This window comes from Loxodonta africana, chromosome 13, assembly GCF_030014295.1.
Source record: "Loxodonta africana isolate mLoxAfr1 chromosome 13, mLoxAfr1.hap2, whole genome shotgun sequence".
NCBI lineage: Eukaryota > Metazoa > Chordata > Mammalia > Proboscidea > Elephantidae > Loxodonta > Loxodonta africana.
In genome coordinates, this window is record NC_087354.1 from 6,792,376 (window position 1) to 6,813,747 (window position 21,372).

A 21,372-nucleotide genomic window follows, 5' to 3' on the forward strand; every position below is an offset into this window, starting at 1 on the left:
TACAAGATCCAACCCATGGCCTGGAAGGCTCAGGCTGCAAGAGATTCTGGGAGGTGGCCTCTGGCGCATGACTGAAGTGGATGAAACTAAAAGAAGCTGAATTTCTCACTCCCCGACTGTCCCTGCAGAGCATCGCCAGGCTGGCCCTGACCGCAGTCAGCCTGGTAAGTCTGGCGGCCCTCTGCCCCCAGGACAGCCTCTCCAGTCCTCATGCTGGGCACTCCGGTACAGCTCAGAGACAGGAGCCCTCCCAGCCATCTGAGTGGCCTGAGGCCATGGATGGGAGAGTGTGCAGGGACAATAACCCAGTCGTTAGTGGTTAGGATTAAAGTCAAATATCTGCAAAAGCAAGGCCTGTGTCTTCTCACTCCTTGCAAGTGTTTCTGCAGCAGCTGTGGCCACCCCTGCAGCCATCACAGCACCGTGGCTATGTGGTGTTGGCATAGCACAGCACGGTGTATACAAAGGACGTGCCAACACGCCAGCTCAACTGAAACCAGGTGGGCCCATGAGGTGAGTAGATAGGCACTCGCATGGGTGCAAAGATGGAGCCCTGTGCAAGGCTGTCTGGGCAGAGCCACACCTTCCCCAAGTCCAGCCAGAACACCTGTGGCAGAAGCATGCTGCATACCTGATGGTCACAGGAGTGAAGAGCAGCATGGTTGTGACGTTGTCTAAGAAGGCAGAGAGGACGGCAGCAATGAGACACAACATGATGATCATGGGCCACACTCTTCCCCGGGAGAAACGGTAGGCCTGCGGCACACACACAAAGAAGGACAAGACAGTTCGGCAAAGTCATGGATACGTGGCACTCTTCATTAGTGATGCTAAAGTTGATTAAATAACGTCTTAAAAGAGCTTGTCAATTATAAAAATGAAAAAACCCAAGCACACCATTAGTCTTTACACTAGTCTTGCTCTCTTCTTGCCAACTCTGAATGATAGAACCATTAGACCTCCGCAAATTCTGAAGGTCAAAACATGCTGGTGAGTTTCCCCAGGGCTGTGGTTATGAAAGTGAATATGCTCAATGTTTAGAAGGCAATCACTAAAATTATTTTACCAAACGCAAAGTAATCAGAGGCTGATCACTTGAAATATTTACATATTCTAAAATGCAGAACAATTTTGATGTGTAGCTCTCGATCTGCCAATTTATATACTATTACACAAACATTCAACCTCAGTACTCTTTTCCTCGATCTTCTTCACATATTTATAGAGAAGCTAAGAGTATTGCTCAGAGCCATGTTACTTCTTAGCACAGCTTTACAGATGTCATTTTCAAAAGGGAGGACAGGATTTTAAAATACTTGCTTCAATGGTGGTTTTGTTTACTAAATACATAATGGTGGAAAAATAGACATATTAATTGATTAATATGCAACTATTAAATGTTACATTAAACCTACCTTTACAGCACAATAATCAAAAAATCCAGTTTCTGAAAATATGGCTACTAAGATCATCTATGCGAGAAAGAGAAAAAAAAGACAAGGAGAATGTTTTAGCAGAGCAGTGTATCACAGTGGGTCAGAGTGATGTTACCTGAGCCGTGGCCTCTAAGAGAAAGCTCCCCACCACCAAGCTCTGCATCTCTTGTTGAAAGGCCTTCATTCCTCATCCTGTCAACTTCCTTCTGTTCCATAATAACTAATTAGCTACCTGAAGGGGGGCTCTTGCAAGTGCTTTGGCACTTAGCTTTCTGTCAGGAATTTGTCCACATGGCGCATTATCATTCCATCTTATCCTCATAGCAAATACCAGGCATTATTATTACTCTCCATTTACAAACTAGGCACTGGTCAGAGAAGTTAGACGCGCCTACACACACAGAGCTGGAGGCAGGTAAGGAGTGCACCAGAATGTGGCCTCTGCACCTCGCTGGCCACACATGCAACAGTTTAGACATTTCAAGATTTTAAAGCTGGGTTAAATTTTGTTTTTTAAAGTAATTAAACTGTTGGCACCAATCATATCAAGGCATGTAAACAAGAGCAGTTATATTAAAAGAATTCTTCTCGGGGTTCTGTAGGAAACAGCATGTCTACTCACCCGTGTTTCTTTCTAGGGATGACAGTGATTTGATGAGAACCATCCTAAACATTAATCAAAAGTCATGTCCCATTTGTTTAGAATCTGAACAACCAGACATTTCAACCAGTCTGAACTTTCTGGAAGAGTCTATATTTCACTTCCTAAGATGGTAGTGTTGAACTTGGAGCAAGAAAAGCCTGATTCTGTCACTTCTGAGTAGTTTAATTTTGATCAAAAAGCTATTTAACCCTCTGTACTTTAATTTTCTTACCTTTTAATTTTCCATACCTTGTAAGGTTGTTGTGATAGTTCAGTAAAAATATGAATTAAAGTATTTGGTAAATTGTGGGCCCTTTTTTTTTTTTACAAATAGACTTATGAAATAAAAATGTCTAAAAGTCAATTTAGACCCAATACAAGTTTCCATTTTATCTAAACTGATCACTGATGTTCATTCTAATACAAAACGGCCACTGTGGAGGCTGTTTGCAGAACTTGATGCTTCTCACAGCACTGAAAGTCCCAGGCCAATATGACTGGGTAGGTCTCGTGTGGTTCCCATGGTCGTGTTGAAGCAGTGCAGCATGTTAGCCTCTGGAATCACCCAAAAAACCAAAAGAGGGGGTTGCTGTCATGACAAAGATACGAGACTACCTTTGCATCCCCATAGTTCTAAAATCATAGAACTTGTGAGGATTTGCTGAACTTATTCAATTGAGAAAAGCCAAATTAAACCATTCATTTATGTTTTTTAGGAACATGTACTTTATAAGACATCCAGAAACCCTGCTGGCATAGGTGTTAAGAGCTATGGCTGCTAACCAAATGTCAGCAGTTCGAATCCACCAGACACTACTTGGAAACCCTATGGGGCAGTTCTACTCTGTCCTATACGGTCACTATGAGTCAGAATTGAATAAGACAACTGGTATGCCTTCCTCCATCCAGATGCCCAAGCCTTATATGCATTTCAGGTCTCAACATAAACATTAGTTCCTCTAGGATACACAAGTCAGATCACCACCTGCATCCTCCCATACTTTACCCCAAAGATGGTGCAGTGCTACTTTGGGTGAGATTGAAGTCTAGGGTAGCAGGCCCTTCGCTTGCAGCCTGCTTTACATAGAAAAGCCGAGACAGAAGAGGCTGTCCCTTCAAATCATCTACTGTCCTAAAAAAAGCCCTTGTCAAATTCTACTGATTATAGTTACACTGAGCTATGGCTATGTCCCATGTGCTATTAAAGCTCCCTTATAGCAAGCTGACTTGGTGACATTTCCCACAGATCAAAGCTGCCTTGTACAGAGTGGCCACTTAACAATATCAACGACAAAAAAAAAAAAAAAGGAATTATTAGGGACCATTTCTTACTTTAAATGTTAAATGTTCTTTTCTAATCACCAAAACTTTTTTATGGTTCATTAATTTGAGATATTCTATTTTATATTTTAAGGGTAGTAATTCAAAAATAAGGAGACTGGTGGCACAGTGGTTAAAGTGCTCAGGTGCTGCTAACCAAAATGTTGGCAGTTCAAACCCACCACCTGCTCTCTGGGAGATAGATGTGTCAGTTTATTTCCATAAACATTTACAGCGCTGGAAACCATATGGGGCAGTTCTACTCTGTCCTGTAGGGTCGCTATGAGTTAGAATTGACTCAACGGAAGTGGGTTTGGTTTTGGGTAACTTAAAAATATCCCTAAATTTTCTAGATGGTTATTTTTTTCTTTTTCACTATCAAACAGTCTTAGACTTAAATTCTGACTAACTATAGAGTATCAACCATTTGATTCCTTCCCAGGACAAATTAGCTAGACACACACTAACACTCTTCAGTCAAGCCGTAATTGCTAAGCAGTGAAGTGTCTCTAACAGAATGATCAGCTCCAGCAGCAAAAGAGATAGTCTCAGTTAACAGTGGTTTGAGTCACGCCCCCAGGGAGGGCTGCAATTACCATGCCGAACAGGAGGGCCAGGGTCTCAAAATCAATCCACTCCACCACATGGCTCAGTCTAGGTCTCTGCAATCAAACATAAATGTGACGATTAGTCTGGCACCCAACTCCACACCCATAACAAGCTGTACAAATATCTGGCTGCTTACTGCACCCATCATCAGCCCACAGCTAAAATCATACCACCTACTTGCCTTTGAGGTATGATTATAACACCCCTCAAAAACACCAACAAGCAAGTCATTTCTAATGACAAGCCTACACAATTAGTAATTTTTAAAAAGACCCTGTGCCTGTTGATTCCATGAAGGCCTATTGCCCAAATTGCAGGATGAGCCTTGTTGGATATGGCCTTAGTGATGTCCACCCGTGCTTTCCTCAGTGCAGTGGTCTTCGGCCAGGATGACAACAACCATTTGTCCTACATTTCACAGCACTCCCCCTGCCTGCTCTCATTTCTCCCTCTAACCACTTGTGGAGCAGGGAAGGCAGGCATCATTGCCATGCTGTACCAAGGGAGATTGAGAGCTCAGAGGCTGGTGCCTGGGGGCTGGCTGGGGTGAAAAGACTGCCCAGTGGCTCAAAGCCAGGGCATCTCCCTATAGCATGTGCCAGCTCTGTGCCATGTAAGTGATTTTTTAAACAAAACAGCACATATAATTGTTATTCCTAACAAAACAAAACAGCACACATAGTTGTTATTCTTAACAATTAATGAACCAATGGTGGTGTTATGCATACTTTCTGCTGTGTTCTAAAATCCTCTCACTATTATGTATGCATCCATAATGCTTTCACACTGTTTTGGTGCTTTTATGTTTGTAAACACCTATGTATAAATCACTACTATGTATACATCTATAATGCTTTTTCCACTGTTATGTTTTTAAAATGCTTTTAAACACCTATGTATAAGTCACTTATAATGTGATGTTAGAAAATTTCTGAACTTAGAAATAGAAACATGTATACTTCTATAATGCCCCTTAACCAGTAACTACAAGTCATTAGAAAGTTGCTCCCCGTGACGGAACAGAAGAAAAATGTGGAGCAGAACTCAAATTCACGTAAAAAGACCAGACTTACTGAGACTGGAGGAACCCCTTAAGCCACTGGCTGCTGGATGCTCTGTTAACTCAGAAATAAAACCATTCCCGAAGCCCACTCTTCAGACAAAGATTAGGCTGGTCTATAAAACATAAAATAATACTCATGAAGAGTGTTCTTAGTTCAAGCAGATACACGAGACCAAAGGGTAGCTCCTGTCCAGCAGGCAAGATGAGAAGGCAGGATGGGACAAGAGTTTGTTGGATGGACACAGAGGAAACTGGGGTAGAAAGGCGGAGTGTGCTGTAACATTGTAGGGATTGCAACTAGTGTCACATAACGGTATGTGTATGGATTTTTGCATGGGAAATTAACTTGGCTGTAAACTTTCACCTAAAGCACAAAAAAAAAAAAAAAGTGTATCCTGACCAACATAAAAAAGAAAAGTTGTTCTAACCTTGGAAATAGTAAAGCATGTTGTAAATAGCTTCCCTAAATTTGGCTACGCACCTGCACTCTCTGATAATAGAATGTAACATTAATCAACTCTATAAATTAAAACTTCATAAGTTAGCAGAACATAAATACATTACTAAATAGTTCCCATAATTTTTAATTAATTACCTTAGCCTTGAAACACACATAGTAAATAGGAACATATACATGTCATGCCGTAACTGGCAATAATGCAAATCTCTATAAATTAGCAAAACATAAGTATGTCATACAACAATGCCCCTAACTGGCAATAAAGCATACCAATTATAGTTGGACATGATAGCACACGTAATATATAAATCCATGGATTTCTGCTCATTTTTGAAGTAAGACAAGCAAAAGTTCTCTCTGACTTTCTGACTCTGACTCTGAAGACTGAGAATCTGCTGAGATACTGCTTGTCACAACCGAGTTCAGACTCTGGCCAAGAGGGGCCTCTTCTGAGTTCCTCCTGAAACCACTCATTAAAGGTAAAAGCCTAAAGTCTAAAAGATTTAGACTCCAACATTTAAACTAACATTGTAATTGTCAACTCTGATTCTCCAATGCTAAATGTCTCAAGGTCTTACTTGCATCCCTTGCCATGACTATCTTGAAATAAACAAACAAATTTATGCATGACAAACCTGAACATTTCTTTATTCTTAAGACAAAATCCTCCAGGACAAGTGGTTTTATGCCTAAGTTCTGGGGTCTGGGACATTTTACCTTTAGCGTGCGTTTGTTTACACCAACGCTAGCCAAGGAAATGTTCAAGTTCTTATTACTGTTTTCAAGCGGGGCCTACATTCAAATTTTAAATTAAAAAAATAATAAATAACTGAATACACACGTAGTTTGTTAAACTGGTTATTTTAAAATAAACTGGTTATTATTGAATGTCATCTAGTAATTGTTTCAGGATAATCCATTAAATTACATATACTTGTTTTCAAATTCATGTCTACATGCTGCTACCTTTGGGGGCTCCTTAATTTCTCCCCAGTGTCAGCTCTCCAACAACACCAGGCCACCAGGCTTCCCTCTCCAGCATGTTCTTGTTGATGGACCATCCTCAGACCCCAAGTATGCATCTCTACGGGCCTCCTGAAGTCTACAGGACACATCCCCAACCATCTTCCCGGCTAGGTGATCTCTGGCTCCCAAGGGAACACAACGTAGATCTAGCACTAGCACCACTCAGCTATGTGACCCTGCACAGATGCATGGTCTTGATGAACCTTTCCTCAGCTGAATGTAAAATGGGAAATCACGCCACTGTGATGTAATAAAATTAGATGAAAAATATTCATTAAGATAAAGTTTGTTAGTTCAAACCTCTAGCATGGTTCCTGGAGGAAAATGTAAAAATTGCATATTGAAGAATGAGAGACACCAGGTCGAGTCCAATTTCTGGGACGTCTCTGAGTTTGACGTTATTTGAAACTTACATCGCCAATCATGGCCAGTGCTGCTAATGCTGCGAGGGAGCCCAACATGGCAGCCAAGGTTCTGTGGATGATCTAGAAGGAAACAAGAAATCAGGAGGAGTGTTTTGCATTCGTTTCTTAAGGGAGTTAAACAAAAGACTGTGCTGATATGAGTATCTGTCTATATCTCCATCTATACCATGTCTATTAAGACAACAAATAGATCACAGGCTAATTTCAGGGTCTGGACCCCAAACCACCACCACCACTCTGCCTTCTAAAGAAAGCTGCTTTTATTTCCTGAACAATTAGATTACCCTGAAAAGATCATAGAAGGATGAAGCACATGTTATAGAGAAGCGTGCCATAAATTGTCATTATTTTTCCATGTAATCCCTGTGCAACTGGACCATTAGTTATACAACATAAATCAATTCTGCCTAATATGGAGACTGTTACTAAACAAAAGGTACACAACCAAATGCTTAATCTAATTAAGAGTCCAATGTCATCACTGAATCATGAAAGTATCTTTGTATTTAATTATTATTCAAATGGAAGTGAAATTTCTAAGACAAAATCTAAAGAAAGGAAAGCATAGACACCAACCCTTATTTGCCACTAGTGTTTCCAGAGCGAGTATGCCATGGATGTGCCAGCCAAGGGTGTCCATACAGGGAGGCACACAGAGGAACACTCCACCAGCCTTTCCCGCCTTTAATACTTGCAGAGAATCCCCTTCAGCCCTTGTCCCCCTGTCTAACGCACTTTTGAAAATACCTTTATTGAGGTATATTTTTACACACAATAAACTTCAGCCATTTGAACTGGCTTGGGGGCTGGGGGTGCAGTAAAGTATACGCAAGTACTTGGCTTTTGCCAAGAGTGCCATTCTTCTCTGGTTCTGGAGGTGAGAGTAGGCTGTGCAGCTCGCTGTTTCTCCCTGAGAAAACTGTGGCCAAATGCTGCCAACAACCCACTGCAACCTGAGGGTTCCCAGCGATTCAGGTCCAGCAACTCCTCTTCACTTCTGAACCATCTCTCCCTTCCCTTGCCGCTCAGTCCATTTTCTAACTTTGCCTTTGATGTTCAGGGCTTCTAGCTTGTCATAAATGTAATCGTTTCACTTGTTCTTTCAGGTCTTCATTGTAAGATGGTTCACTGAAGTGTCTGACTACTCCGCCAACTTGGCCCTGCCTCCTCAGTGCTTAATCTTATTGAGGCACCTTATTAGGAGGTATTTCTCTTTTTACATGCTGCTCTCAAAATTATTTCTTTGTCCTTGGATCTGAAAAGTTTTATTATATGTCTTGTTGAATTTCTCTTGGGGTCTATCCTATATGGAGTTTATTGAGCTTCTTGGATGAAAATCTCTTCTTTTGAGATATTTGGGAAGTTCTCTCCAATTATTTCTTCAAATATTCTTTCTGTACTTATTTTTGTCTTTTTCTTTTGGGTGGTATCCTAGTCATCTAGTGTTGCTATGACATATATACCACAAGTGGATGGCTTTAATGAATAGAAATTTATTCTCTCTCAGCTTAGGAGGCTTGAAGTTCAAATTCAGAGGGCCAGCTCTAGTGGCATGCTTTCTTTGTCGGTTCTGGGGGAACATCGCTGTTATCAGCCTTCCCCTGGTTGAGAAGCTTCTCGTACAGGCACCCCAGGTCCAAAGGACACACTCTCCTGGCTCTACTTTCTTGGTGGTATGAGGTCTCCCTTTCTCTCTGCTCGCTTCTCTCCGTTATATCTCAAAAGAATTGACTCAAGATACAATCAAATCTCGTTGATTGAGTCCTGCCTCATTAACATAACTACCTCTAATCCTGCCTCATTAACATCACAGAGGTAGGATTTACAACACATAGGAAAATTACCTCAGATGGCAAAATGGTGGACAATCACACAATACTGGGAATTGTAGCCTAGCCAAGTTGACACACATTCTAGTGGGGACACGATTCAATTCACAATGGTGGGGAGGGAGGGGGGTGCATGAAACTTCTGCACAGACAGATAGGTGGGGCGTTATGTGTATATAATTCCTTTTGATTGTCTCATATAATTCTTTGACTTTCTTCATTTTTCTTTATGCTTTTTTTCTATTTGATTCTCAAACTGAGTAGTCTCAAAGGTTTTGTTTCCTGATTCATTGATTCTTTTGTCCAATTTTCAGTTCTACTTCTGTGTCCATCCATGGAGTTGTCTGTTTTCTTATTTTATTCTTGCTCTTCAGAATTTCTACTTGTTGATTTTTTAGGGATTCTATCTCTTTACTGAATTTGTCATTTTGTTCTTGTACTGTTTCCTAAGTTCTTATAGATTTTTTTTGTGTTTTCTTTTATCTCTCTGAGTAAACTTAATAGTAGTTTTTTTGAAGTCTTTATTGGAAAGTCCCATTATTTGTTCATCCTCAGATATTGTTTTTGTCCTTTTATTTTGTTTGTTAGATTGGGCCATCTTTTCCTGTCTCTTCATATGCTTTGGAATTGTCTATTTTCTTTGAGCTGTTAAAGTTTTTTTTATTATTTGTTCGTTTGTTTTGATATATTAGGAGTTTAGATTCTTTCCTTTCTCCTTGGGTTGTTTTACCATTTGTAATATTTTAATTATTGCCATTTTTTAAATATTGAGGTACAAATGTCACTGGAGCTGCCAGGTAGTTAATTGTGACTTCCCCTCACTGGAGAGTATGGATAGCTGAGTGTGTACATAGAGACTATGGCATTAAGACCTTAGGATTCCCCTTTGGATGACTCCTTAGAATTGAGAGAGCAGGGTCCTTCCCCGTGGTAAGGCAAAAGGTGTCAGTTAGTTGAGGTCCCTCTGTAGAGCTTGAGGGACAGTGCAAACCCTTTGTGTTGATGTAAATGCCACTCCCCCTTGTTTGCTGGTGGGTTGTCTGTTCACGCATAGTTGGGCAGTGGAGCCTTGGTAGTCAGGGTAAGCCTTCCATTCAGTCACAGGTAGATGGTAGGGTGGGGGCAGGAGGGTAAGTGGTTTCTACCCATTCATAAAAGGGGAGAAACACCTCTGCACAGGCAGAAGGACAGGGGAGCCTATGGCGGGGGGTTAGGTGGCAAAAGTTTTCTGCGCTCAGGCACAAAACCTGGAGGGCTTTGGCACTAGTACTAAACATCGGTGGAGTCCCTGGGAGGGCGAGGGACCTGCATAAGACTTCTGTCCAGGTATGGATTGGTTGGACAGTACAAAAGGTTGGGAAGGGTTAACACAGTGTCTCTGTGCATGTGTGCACAGCCTGTTTTGAGGTGGGGGAAGGGAACCCTCCAATCAGGTGGGGGAGGTGAAAGGAGTGGGGGCAGGGAGGTGGGGGCCTCCACTTAATGACCTAGTCTTAGAGGGGGCAGGGAGTCCTCTGCATAAACGTGTATGGGCAATCTAGCTTCCATCCTGCTCAGCACTGAACAGGCCATCAGTGCTCATGCCCTCCCTCCTTTACCTTCCCTTTGGCCTTCCACAAATGTGCATTCCCTGATTAATTTGTCCCTGTCCTGAAATTTCTTTAACCCAACCTGCAAACCTTTACTCCTGAATCTCTTCCCTGTGATTCCCCAGTTTCAATGTGATATTGCTCCCGTATGGCACTCTTTCTCTGCGTGCCCAGATCTGATGAGCTGATTGCCCACTTCATTGCTCTTCTCCAGAACCATTTATGAAGTATCTCTGTCTCAGGCTGTGTATTTCTTGATGATCTCTTCCTGGAATCCTCACTCAGTGATACTGCTTGTATTGTTGTTGGCTGGGTGCCATTGAGTCAGATCCAACTTACAGTGCCCCTATGTACAACAGAAAAAAACACTGCCTGGTTCTGCATCATCCTCATAATCACTGCTATGTTTGAGCCCAGCCTTTCAGCCACTGTGTCAATCCATCTCACTGTGGGTCTTTTTCTTTTTCACTAACCCTCTACTTTACCAAGTATGATGTCCTTCTCCAGGGACTGGTCCTTCTTGAAAACAAGTCCAAGTATGGGAGATGAAGTCTTGCCGTTCTCACTTCTAAGGAGCATTCTGGCTGCACCTCCAAGATAGATTTGTTTGTTCTTCTGGCAGTCCATGGTATATTCAATACTCTTTGCCAATGTCATAATGTAAAGGCATCAACTCTTCTTTGGTCCTCCTTATTCATCGTTCAGGTTCTGCATGCATATGAACCCATTGCCATTGAGTATCATTACTACAGATGAGAAAACAAGAAAGAATGCAGAGCTCACCTGCTCAGACATAACCAAATAAAACAAAAAAGCAAAGCAAAACAAACAAATCTATAATCAAAAAACAAAGAAAATACCTACTGAATGTCCTGAAGACAGGAGACAATATCAAAACATAAAAAAAAAAAAACAGCACAGGATGGGTCCAGTGACATCCAAAATAAAACACCAGATGACTTTCCAGGAGAAGAAAAAGCACTAGAGCTACCTGACAGGAAATTCAAATCTCTAATATTCAGAGCAATCCAAGAGTTGAAGCAAAAAGCAGACAAAAATGAGAAAAAAATATACAAATTTTTGGAAAAGGCAGACAAATTCATGGGAAATACAGACAAAAAATGGAACAATTCAGGAAAGTAATACAGGAAGAAAATGCCAAAATAAATTCACAACTAGAAATCATACAAAAACAACAATTAGAAATCCAAAAGATAAACAAGATTTCAGAAATGGACAGTGTCATAGAAGGGCTGAGGAGCAGGTATGAAACGATGGGAGACATAATCAGTGAAATTGAAGTCAAACACTTGGATACAACTCTGAGAAAAAATCAGAAAAATAACAAAGAAAAATTAAGAAACCCTGAGAATTATATGGGGTACAATCAAAAGCAAAGATTTGCGAGTGATAGGAGTTCCACAACAGGGAAAGAAAATGGAAAATGCAGAGATGGTCATTGAAGAATTGCTGACAGAAAACTTCCCTAATATCATGAATGATGAAAAGCTGACCATCCAAGAAGCTTAACAAACCCCATATAGGATAGACCACAAAGGAAAAACACCAAGGCATATCATAATCACACTTTCTAAAACAAAAGATAAAGAATAAATCCTTCGAGCACCCCCAAGAAAAACAAAAAGTCACATAGAGAGGTGAAACAATAAGACTAAGCTCTGATTATTTGGCAGAAACCATGCAGGCAAGGATGAAATGGGATGACATGTATAAAACCTTGAAAGAAAAAAATTGCCAACCAAAAATAATATACCCTGCAAAACTTCCATTCAAATATTATGGTGAAATTAGGACATTCCCAGATAAAGAGAAATTAAGGGAATATGTAAAAACCAAACCAAACTTGTTAGAACTATTAAAAGGAGTCCTTCAGTCTGAGTACAAACAACATCAGACCACAGCCTGAATCTAGGATGCAAGATTGTACCAGCCAGATACCAACGTAGGAAACGAACTCTCAAGGACTACCCAAAAACAAAACAATTGCAACAGGGAACCAGAGAGGTTAATCTGTAAATGACAACAACTTCAGAACAATAAAAGAGGGAATAAACTGTATAGGTATAGACCTTTCTAATGGAGAGGAAGGCAAGGCGATACCAAGTAATAATAGACTGGTTCAAACCTAGGAAGATAAGGGTAAATCTCATGGTAACCACAAAGAAATTTAACAAATGTATTCATCAAAATAAAGAAGAAAAACATAAAGTCTCAATAAAAACAGAATCTACAAAAGCAAAAGCCATTGCCTCAACCCTGGCTTGTGTCTCACAGGGCAGAGTCCCCACAATCCACAGTGAGAGAGAGGGGAAGCCCCAGCCTTTGAACATTACAAAGAAATTGTTGGGGTAAAAAGCTGCAAAGGCAGAGCATCTGGATCGATGAGCCAGCATCAGGCAGCAGGACTTGGAGAATCTGTAGTAAGTTTCTCATCTTCATCCCTTTTGATTGTAACTGGTTAACATCAAGGGGAAGAACACTCTCCCAGAGGCAGGACACACTCCTCAAGCACACACAACCCAGAAACATCCAAGAGTGCTCCTGCATTTGGCCCCTTAGAAGAACAGGTCACACCCCAGACATCAGCCCAAGGACCCATGTTAACTCTGGAACGATCACTATTTTCCTTGTGGCCAATTTGTGTCTTGACAAGTTGATTCATGGCCAGGTTCTACACGGGCCCCAGTCCTTCCTAGGGAGTGCAGACCCCTCACTGCAGCACTGTCCTGCCAGGGTAATGAACGGTAGGTTAACAAACACCACAGGCCAGACCAAGAGCACTCGCTCTCTCAGCCTCAAAACTGTGTGATATTAACCACTGTTCATGTCCTACTCTGCCCTGTGGTTCTCTCAGGAAGAGCTGAGTCACAGTCCCTGAGGGCCTCATCCCACACCAAACCTGAAGCCTCCTAGGAAGCACATGAGTGAAGGGGCCTGGGGGCTCATTCAAGGCCACATCTCTGCAGGGTAGCTGCAGTGTGACCTTTTGGGGAGTAAGCACACATAATCTCCCATCCCCTGAGAATCACAGTATTGTCCTCCCCACAGGCCAGAAGATCTAGACAACTGACAGCAAATTTCTAAAATTCCCTGGCTGATCCTCCTGCCACCACATCCTCAATAACTCCCAGCCATTGCTCATACCTACGCCAGCCATGTGGCACTGACCTTCCAGGCTTGACTTACTGGGCCACTGTTTCTCAGCATGTGCTACTATAAAGTGCCATTTCACAATTAAATCCACAGTTCCCAGCACAGGCAGAGCCTGCACTTCTTACTGTTTAAGGTACAGCCACGCTTACAATTGTCCAAAAACAGCAGATTTACAGGATGTAAGTCCACTGGTGAAAACGCTCATTAGCTGATTTGATAAAGTAGCAAATCGATGACCCTCCCATGCCCACAGCCCTGAGAGTGCCCAAGTTCCCATCATAGCTGTCGTCTAAGGAAGTAGGTAGGCACACATTAATGGGTTCATCTTATAGATGAAGACCTTGAGTCTTAGGTTAAAATCCTGTCCCAGCAAGGTTACACTTCCAGCAAGAGGCAGAGTGAGGGTGAGAACAATGTGCATACTCAATCTTCTTAGGCAACCTTTTCCTTATGCCTCAGAAGCTCATTCTGCCCAGATTCAGAAAACAACTCCAACACAGTTCAGTTTTGTGCACAGCAGAGATGCTCACCTCGAGTGGAAACACTCTCCACTTCTATTAAGTACCTGTGACTGAGCCCTCCTAGGGTCTAATGTGTAGAACGCTCTTACTTGTGGGCAAAGCAGACACAAACGCACCTCAAATATTATCAGTATGTAGACGCCCGCCAGGATGGCCACAGCGATTGTGACTTGTGTCTCCACATCTGCACGGAGGTACTGATGAGCCATCAAGACAGGAACTGCCTGGTTCTGCAGGAGGGAACCTTGGATGGTGATCAAAATGGCCTCTCTGCAGAAGGAAACAAAGATTTTCCAGCTGGTAAGAGAAGCAAATAAACGCTGGTGGCATAGTGGTTAAGTGCTACAGTGCTAACCAAAAGGTCAGCAGTTCGAATCCACCAGGTGCTCCTTGGAAACTCTATGGGGCAGTTCTACTCTGTTCTGTAGGGTTGCTAAGCATCAGAATCAACTCAACAGCAATGGGTCAACAGGTAAAGGAAACGAATCTTATGTCATCAGTTAGTGTCAACTGTGGCCACAGTCAGAACTGGATTGAATCTTAGAAGTGATCAAGCCAATATCTGGTCTCACAGAAGGGAGCACAGGTAAGTGGTGTGAGGCCCGGATGGCTCCCTGTGGCAGCGCTGGGTACCCAGTTTCCTCCGCCCAAGCCAGCCATGCTCACCTCACTGGAGGTGCCACCTCGATTTAGAACCAACACCCAACAGTTGACTAGGAGGCAGGGAAGTGCACATATGATTCTACCCATTTACTTTTTTTCTGTTTTCCTTCTCACCACATATTTAACCACTTTACCTGTTGACAAAGAACAAAGCCAACTATTTAAACTTCAGTTCCTGACAGAGCAATTAAGTGCCACAAACTAAAAGTCTACAAATCATCAAGAATTTGTGGCATACTGAAACTGGAGCACTCTTCTGAAAAAGTCCAATCAGTAACCCAGAGAGATGGAACACAAAGTGGCATCTGCTAAAGAAAAAGAGAAAGAACCCTAAAATTTCCTGGAATTCCCCATTGAATAGCTTTGCAATATCAATGTAATTAGAACTTCAATTAAAATTTTCATTTACAGAAAGGACAAATATTGTATAAGACCACTATTATAAGAACTGGAGAAATAGTTCAAACAGAGAGGATAATATTCCTTGATGGTTACGAGAGGGGAGAGGGAGGGGGGTTTTCACTAATTAGATAGTAGATAAGAACTATTTTAGGGGAAGGGAAAGACAACACACAATACAGGACAGGTCAGCACAACTGGACTAAACCAAAAGCAAAGAACTTTCCTGAATAGACTGAATGCTTCAAAGGCTAGTGTAGCAGCGGCAGGGGTTTGGGGACCATGGTTTCAGGGGACATTTAATCAATTGGCATAATAAAATCTATGAAGAAAACATTCTGCATCCCACTTTGGAGAGTGGCGTCTGCAGTCTTAAATGCTAGCAAGCAGCCATCTAAGATGCATCAGTTGGTCTCAACCCACCTGGGGCAAAGGAGAATGAAGAACACCAAACACGCAAAGTAATTATGAGCCCAAGAGACAGAAAGGGCCACATAAAGCAGAGACTACATTAACCTGAGACCAGAAGAACTAGATGGGGCCCTGTTACAACTGGGGTCTGTCCTGACAGGGAACACAACAGAGAATCCCTGAGGGAGCAGAGGAACAGTGGGATGCAGACCCCAAATTCTCATAAAAAGATCAGACTTAATGGTCTGACTGAGACTAGAATGACCCCAGAGGTCATGATCCCCAGACCTTCTGTTAGTCCAAAGCCAACTCTTCAGACAGGAATTGGACTGGACTATCGGACAGACAATAATATTGGTGAAGAACGAACTTCTTAGATCAAGTAGACACATGAGACTATGTTGGCATCTCCTGCCCGAAGGGAAGATGAGAGGGTAGAGGGGGTCAGAAGCTGGTCAAATGGACATGAAAACAGAGAGTGGAGGGAAGGAGTGTGCTGTCTCATTAGGGGACAAGCAATTAGGAGTATATAGCAAGGTGTTTATAAATTTTTGTATGAGAGACTGACTTGATTTGTAAACTTTCACTTAAAGCACAATAAAAAAATTCTTTTAATTTCATTTGCCTGACAAATATTGTATGAGACCACTCCTCTAAAAACTCATAAAAAGGTTTACACACAATAAGAAACAATCTTTGATGGTTACGAGGTGGGGACGGAAAAACACTAAACAGACAAGTGGTAACTTTTGTGAAGGGTAAGAAAGTACACGATACTGGGGAAGCCAGAACAACTTGCCCAAGGCAAGACCACGGAAGCCCATTGGACACATCCAAACTCCCTGAGGGACCAAATTGCGGGGCTGAGGGCTGTGGGGACCATGGTCTCAGGGAACATTTAGCTAAGTTGACATAACATAGTTTGTAAAGAAAATGTTCTACATTCTACTTTGATGAGTAGCTTCTGGGGTCTTAAAAGCTTGTGAGCTGACATCTAAGATACTCCACTGGTCTCATCCTGTCAGGATCAAGGGAGAATGAAGAAAACCAAAGACACAAGAGAAAGAGTGGTCCAAAGGACTAATGGACCACAACTACCACGGCCTCCACCAGACTGAGTCCAGTACAACTAGATGGTGCCCGGCTACCACCATTGACTGCTCTGATAGGGATCAAAATAGAGGGTTCCAGACAGAGCTAGAGAAAAATGCAGAACAAAATTCTAACTCACAAAAAAAGACCAGACTTACTGATCTGACAGAGACTGGAGAAACCCCAAGAGTATGGCTCCCAGACTCTCTTTTAGCTCAGTACTGAGGTCACTCCTGAGGTTTTCCCTTCAGCCAGAGATTGGATAGGCCATAAAACAAAACAAGACTAAAGGGGCACACCAGCCCAGGGGCAAGGACTAGAAGGCAGGAGGGGACAGGAAAGCTGGTGATAGGGAACCTAAAATCAAAAAGGGAGAGTGTTGACATGTTGTGGGGTTGGTAACCAACGTTACAAAAAAATATGTGTACTAATTGTTTAATGAGAAGCTAGTTTCTTCTGTCCCCCCAAAATATATGTTATAAATCATAACCTGTGGTTATAATCCCATTTGGGAAAGGGTTATGGAGCCCTGGTGGTACAGTGGTTAAGAGCTCGGCTGCTAACCAGTCAGCCTTTGAATCTACCAGCCCCTCCTTGGAAACTTTATGGCACAGTTCTACTCTGTCCTGTAGGGTTGCTATGAGTTGGAATCGACTCTACGGCAACAGGTTTGGGTTTTTTCCCCCCTTTGTTATACTAATGAGGTAATATTAGTGTAGGGTGTATTGAGTCAATCTCTTCTGAGATATAAAAGGAGCAGATTTAGCAAGCAGAGATGGGGGAAGATAGATGCCATGCCACATATCTCCAAGGAGCCAAGGAATAGAAGATGAAAAGACACAAGGACTTTCCCCCAGAGCCAACATAGAAAGAAAGCCTTCCCCTAGAGCTGGCACCCTGAATTCAGGCTTCTAGCCTCCTAGACTATGAGAAACTAAATTCCTCTTTGTTAAATCCACCCACTTGTGGCATTTCTGTTATAGCTGCACTAGATAACTAAGACAAACGCTTTCCAGAATCCTCTGTGCTCCTGGTCTACTGAGCATTACCACCCCATCCAGGCCACATAACTGACCAGGTGCTTTCGTGCCAAAAATGTGGCCTATAGCTCAAAATTCTGTGGGTGACTGAGTCCTAGAATATTGGCTCCTAAGGCCTCACTCATTTGAGAACCCACCTGCTCCGTATCTCAAAGGTCCTGCTTATGACAAAGTGCTCATTTCTTCTTGGACTTAAAAATACTGTCCAGTTATGGGTGACCTGTAAAACAAGTTTAAAATTGTGGTAAAACATTTAAACTGGAATGCCATCTGGGATCTGGGGTATTTTGTTTAGAAGAATGAGAAAACGAGAAAGAGGAACAATGAAGCAGTTTTATTGTAGCTCCCTCATCTATGGCATTAAGGGCAGATGCAGGGTCTGCGGTGCTTGAAATGTACACAACTCAGAGGGCTTCATTCAAGAAAAAGAATACAAAAGTACAAACACAGAATTAGTGTACAAAAGTGCAAACCACATAAAAGTAAATATTGATATAAGAAAATAAATCACTACAAGTTGCTACAAACTTGAAAAAGCCTTCTGAGACCTTTTTAGGCAACTTACAGGGACTGCTACTTAGAACCGCTTTCTGCTGGCAGCCTGGCTGCACTCCCACCCCCAAAAGCCTCTGCAACCTAGGGCTCCAGGGAGCCAGCAATGCAGCTGGGAAATGACAGTTCACTTGCTATTGGCAAATCCAAATCCACCTGCAGTGGTGGTACATGGAGAAGAGGCAGAGAGGAGAGCTGCCCAAGGGGAGGGCAAGGAACTTTCAGTGGAGGGCCAATACAACAAATCCCACAGAAACTGAAACTAGGACCTCTGAAACTGGTCAATGCAGCAAAGTACACAAGTTCTTGGGAAACATTTCGGTGTTTGGATGGACCATATCTGGAAAATTCCTTCCACGAAGAGCCCTGTGCTGAATTTGTGGGGGTGGGGGGAGGGGAAGAGCACTTTGGGAGTGTCTTCAGGCTACCATTGTGGCATGTCAGAGGTGGGCTCTGAGTACACAGGGGCTGTACAGCAGCCCCCACCTCATGCCAGGCTTACTTTCCCAGGTGGGCAAGAGTGCCTGCCTAGCTCTTCACAGGTTGCCAAGGGCAGGTGCAGCACATGAAATGCCAAAATTACATCCTGGAGACAAAGGCCCTGGGTGGCCTTTTCAGCCCAGGAGTGCTCCACACCCTGCTGAGAACCCAGTCTCTGCCCGGGGCCTGCCGGACTATATAAACAGGGCTTCCTTCTCCTGGCTAGGGCAGGGATACCACTGACTGAAGATGTGACTTCCAAGCAGAATTTGGCCTAACAGTTCAGTGGGTCACAGAGGTCAGGCTCTGGGGGCAGCTGGCTGCACAGGGAGGGTCCTCTCTTTGCAGAAGGAATTCTCGGGGGCTCTGGGCTGGCTCTCCCTGCCAGTGCTGCCCTTTATGGGACACGAGCAGAAGGCTTTAGCTCATTGACACAGAAAAAGAAGCCAGTGGACAACATGCACACTCTTGCAATCACCCACAACCACGATGGAACCGAGCTATAGTATATCTTCAGTGTCACAGAGTGAAGTCCAAATTAAGTGAACTTTTAACAACCACAAAAGTACTTTTAAAAATAGGCTGTTCCCCTGAATTGCCCTGTAAAATCATTCTGAAGTCACAAGCCTGGTTTTACTGAAATGGCAAGTTTTATAATTGATTCATAGAAAAGGAGAAAAGAGAATTTTAAAGACAAAGCAAAAGATAAGAGTCAATTGCTTAACTAATAATAATAATGGTCCCCTTGTCCCATGGCTCCCCATCACCTCCATTCAAGAGGAAATCCAATTTACAATGAGATGGAATGAGTTTTCAAATTCTTTTCAAATAACTCGTAAGAGTGACCTGCTGTGGCCTCCGCCGTCTGGTGCCCGCAGCATCTGTCTGGGTGACCTTGACCACGATGTGCTCTTCTCTCCCGGGGGCACTCAGGCCACCAGCTGCCAGCGCCCCCGCCAGGTCCACCTGGAGCAGCGTGGAGTCCAAAGCACCACTGAGGTTCACAGCTGTGGTGTGTCAAGGCGAAACGCAATGAGACCAGGCGCCCCAGCTGCCTGACTGGCCCTGCACCCTCTCGGAGGTGCGTGAAGAGATACATCTGTAGGACCATCCCGACCATGCCCATCTCCTTGTCCCCTCACGCCTCACATTTAGCATCCTCTGTTGTAACATCTAAATGGTATCTCCCCACTGTTAGAGAGAGAAACCGAGGACCAAACTGACAGATCCCTGAGTGCAGGGGAAAATTCACAAAGGTCACTGACCCTTGTGGAATGTACCCACAAGCAGATAAAAAGAAGTAATGTGCAGAAACAGTGACCATGGGGTTGCACAGATTCCCCTTTGTGACACAGACATCTGTTAACCATAAACTAACTCAGAGTTTACCTTATGCAAAGAATTTAACTTTAGGGAATTTCCCTTGTTTTCTAAGAGAAAATTCTAAAATCTTAGCATTTCATGAGTAGTTGAGGTGCCGTTGAAACCTCTGGACAATACCTGAGAATTTGTACAAATGGACAGGGGGCTGGCCAGGCAAAACCACCTGGTGGCCTGATACCTGCTGATCTCAGGAAGGGCAGTATGATTTGATCAATCGTGCTAAGATTAAAAAACCAGTAGTTAATTTTCTACTCCGTTTCTTCCTTTTCTCCTTAAAAACTCATTGTGATTGGCCTTCCTAAGAAGTCTTCCTAAACAGAGAGGTCTCCCTGTATGCATAGAGATAACTGCTCAAATAAACTCTATATACTTTAATTCTTTTGAGCTCTGATTATTTTGACATCATAGTGAAGATCGTATATGATTCCACTTCCTGCAGCCATTGTAGAACTCCTGCCCAAGTTCCTGGGCCCACAGTGAGCAGTAAACAAGATGACTGCATGTGGGTGGCCTTTTTAGCCACGATCTTTAACTCCCACCCAGGTGACTGTGTGATAGGGTAACCGTTGCCTATGTGGTCAGTTCTGCCTTAAAAGGGAGGCAATTCCAGAGCAGAGAGGTAAAATCCACCACCATCAAGGAAGAACAGTCAGCTCCAGTGCATCCTTTGGACCGGGGTTCCTGCGCTGGGAGGCTCTTGGGACCAGGAGACAGAGAGAGAGAGAGCTATAACCCTGAAGATGGTGAGGAGCAGTGGCAGGAGAGACCCAGCAGCAGGAGACGGTACAATGGGCTTCCTGGCCCACAGAGAGAGAAGGCTGAATGCCTTTGGGCAGAGGCCTTGGGCCAGGGAGAGGCATGCCTGTGAGCATGGCTGCAAAGAGTCTGTCCTGATGGAAAAACTGTATCCTTGAGTGTTCCTGAGCCTTAATTGTAATCTGTTACTTCCCTAATAAACCCCACAATCTTGAGTATGGTCTGTGAGTTACGTGTGGCCACTGCAATGAATTATCAAACCCAGCAGAGTACAGACTGCCACGGGTGGGACGGTTGGTGTCAGAATTGGTAAAGATGGCCGAGAGAGGAGGCCTGTCTGACCCCCGTCTCAAAGGAATCAGGCTTGGGCTACTGATCTTGATTCTCCATTTCCTTGTGGGGTTGGAGGAGCTCAGAAGTCGGCCCCAGGCCATTTTTACATATCAACACCCGTCGGTAAGGCAGAAACAGAGGATTGAAAATAAGAAATCTGAGGCTGGC

The 21,372-nt window shown here is 43.1% G+C and overlaps 1 protein-coding gene across 1 annotated transcript in view; it reads right to left on the bottom strand.

Moving 5' to 3' along the window:
* The window catches only part of LOC100664120 (P protein), a 151,854-nt gene extending 132,011 nt beyond the window's left edge, over nucleotides 1-19,843 (bottom strand). Inside the window, exons 1-8 of the mRNA XM_064296177.1 lie at nucleotides 19,804-19,843; nucleotides 19,579-19,739; nucleotides 17,838-17,920; nucleotides 14,212-14,365; nucleotides 6,971-7,042; nucleotides 3,996-4,061; nucleotides 1,416-1,472; nucleotides 632-756 (exon numbers count right to left, since the gene is read on the bottom strand). Of these exons, the coding sequence (XP_064152247.1) occupies nucleotides 632-756; nucleotides 1,416-1,472; nucleotides 3,996-4,061; nucleotides 6,971-7,042; nucleotides 14,212-14,365; nucleotides 17,838-17,920; nucleotides 19,579-19,739; nucleotides 19,804-19,843 (758 nt within the window). The remainder of the gene's footprint in view (nucleotides 1-631; nucleotides 757-1,415; nucleotides 1,473-3,995; nucleotides 4,062-6,970; nucleotides 7,043-14,211; nucleotides 14,366-17,837; nucleotides 17,921-19,578; nucleotides 19,740-19,803) is intronic.
* Between the last annotated feature and the right edge of the window lie 1,529 nt (nucleotides 19,844-21,372).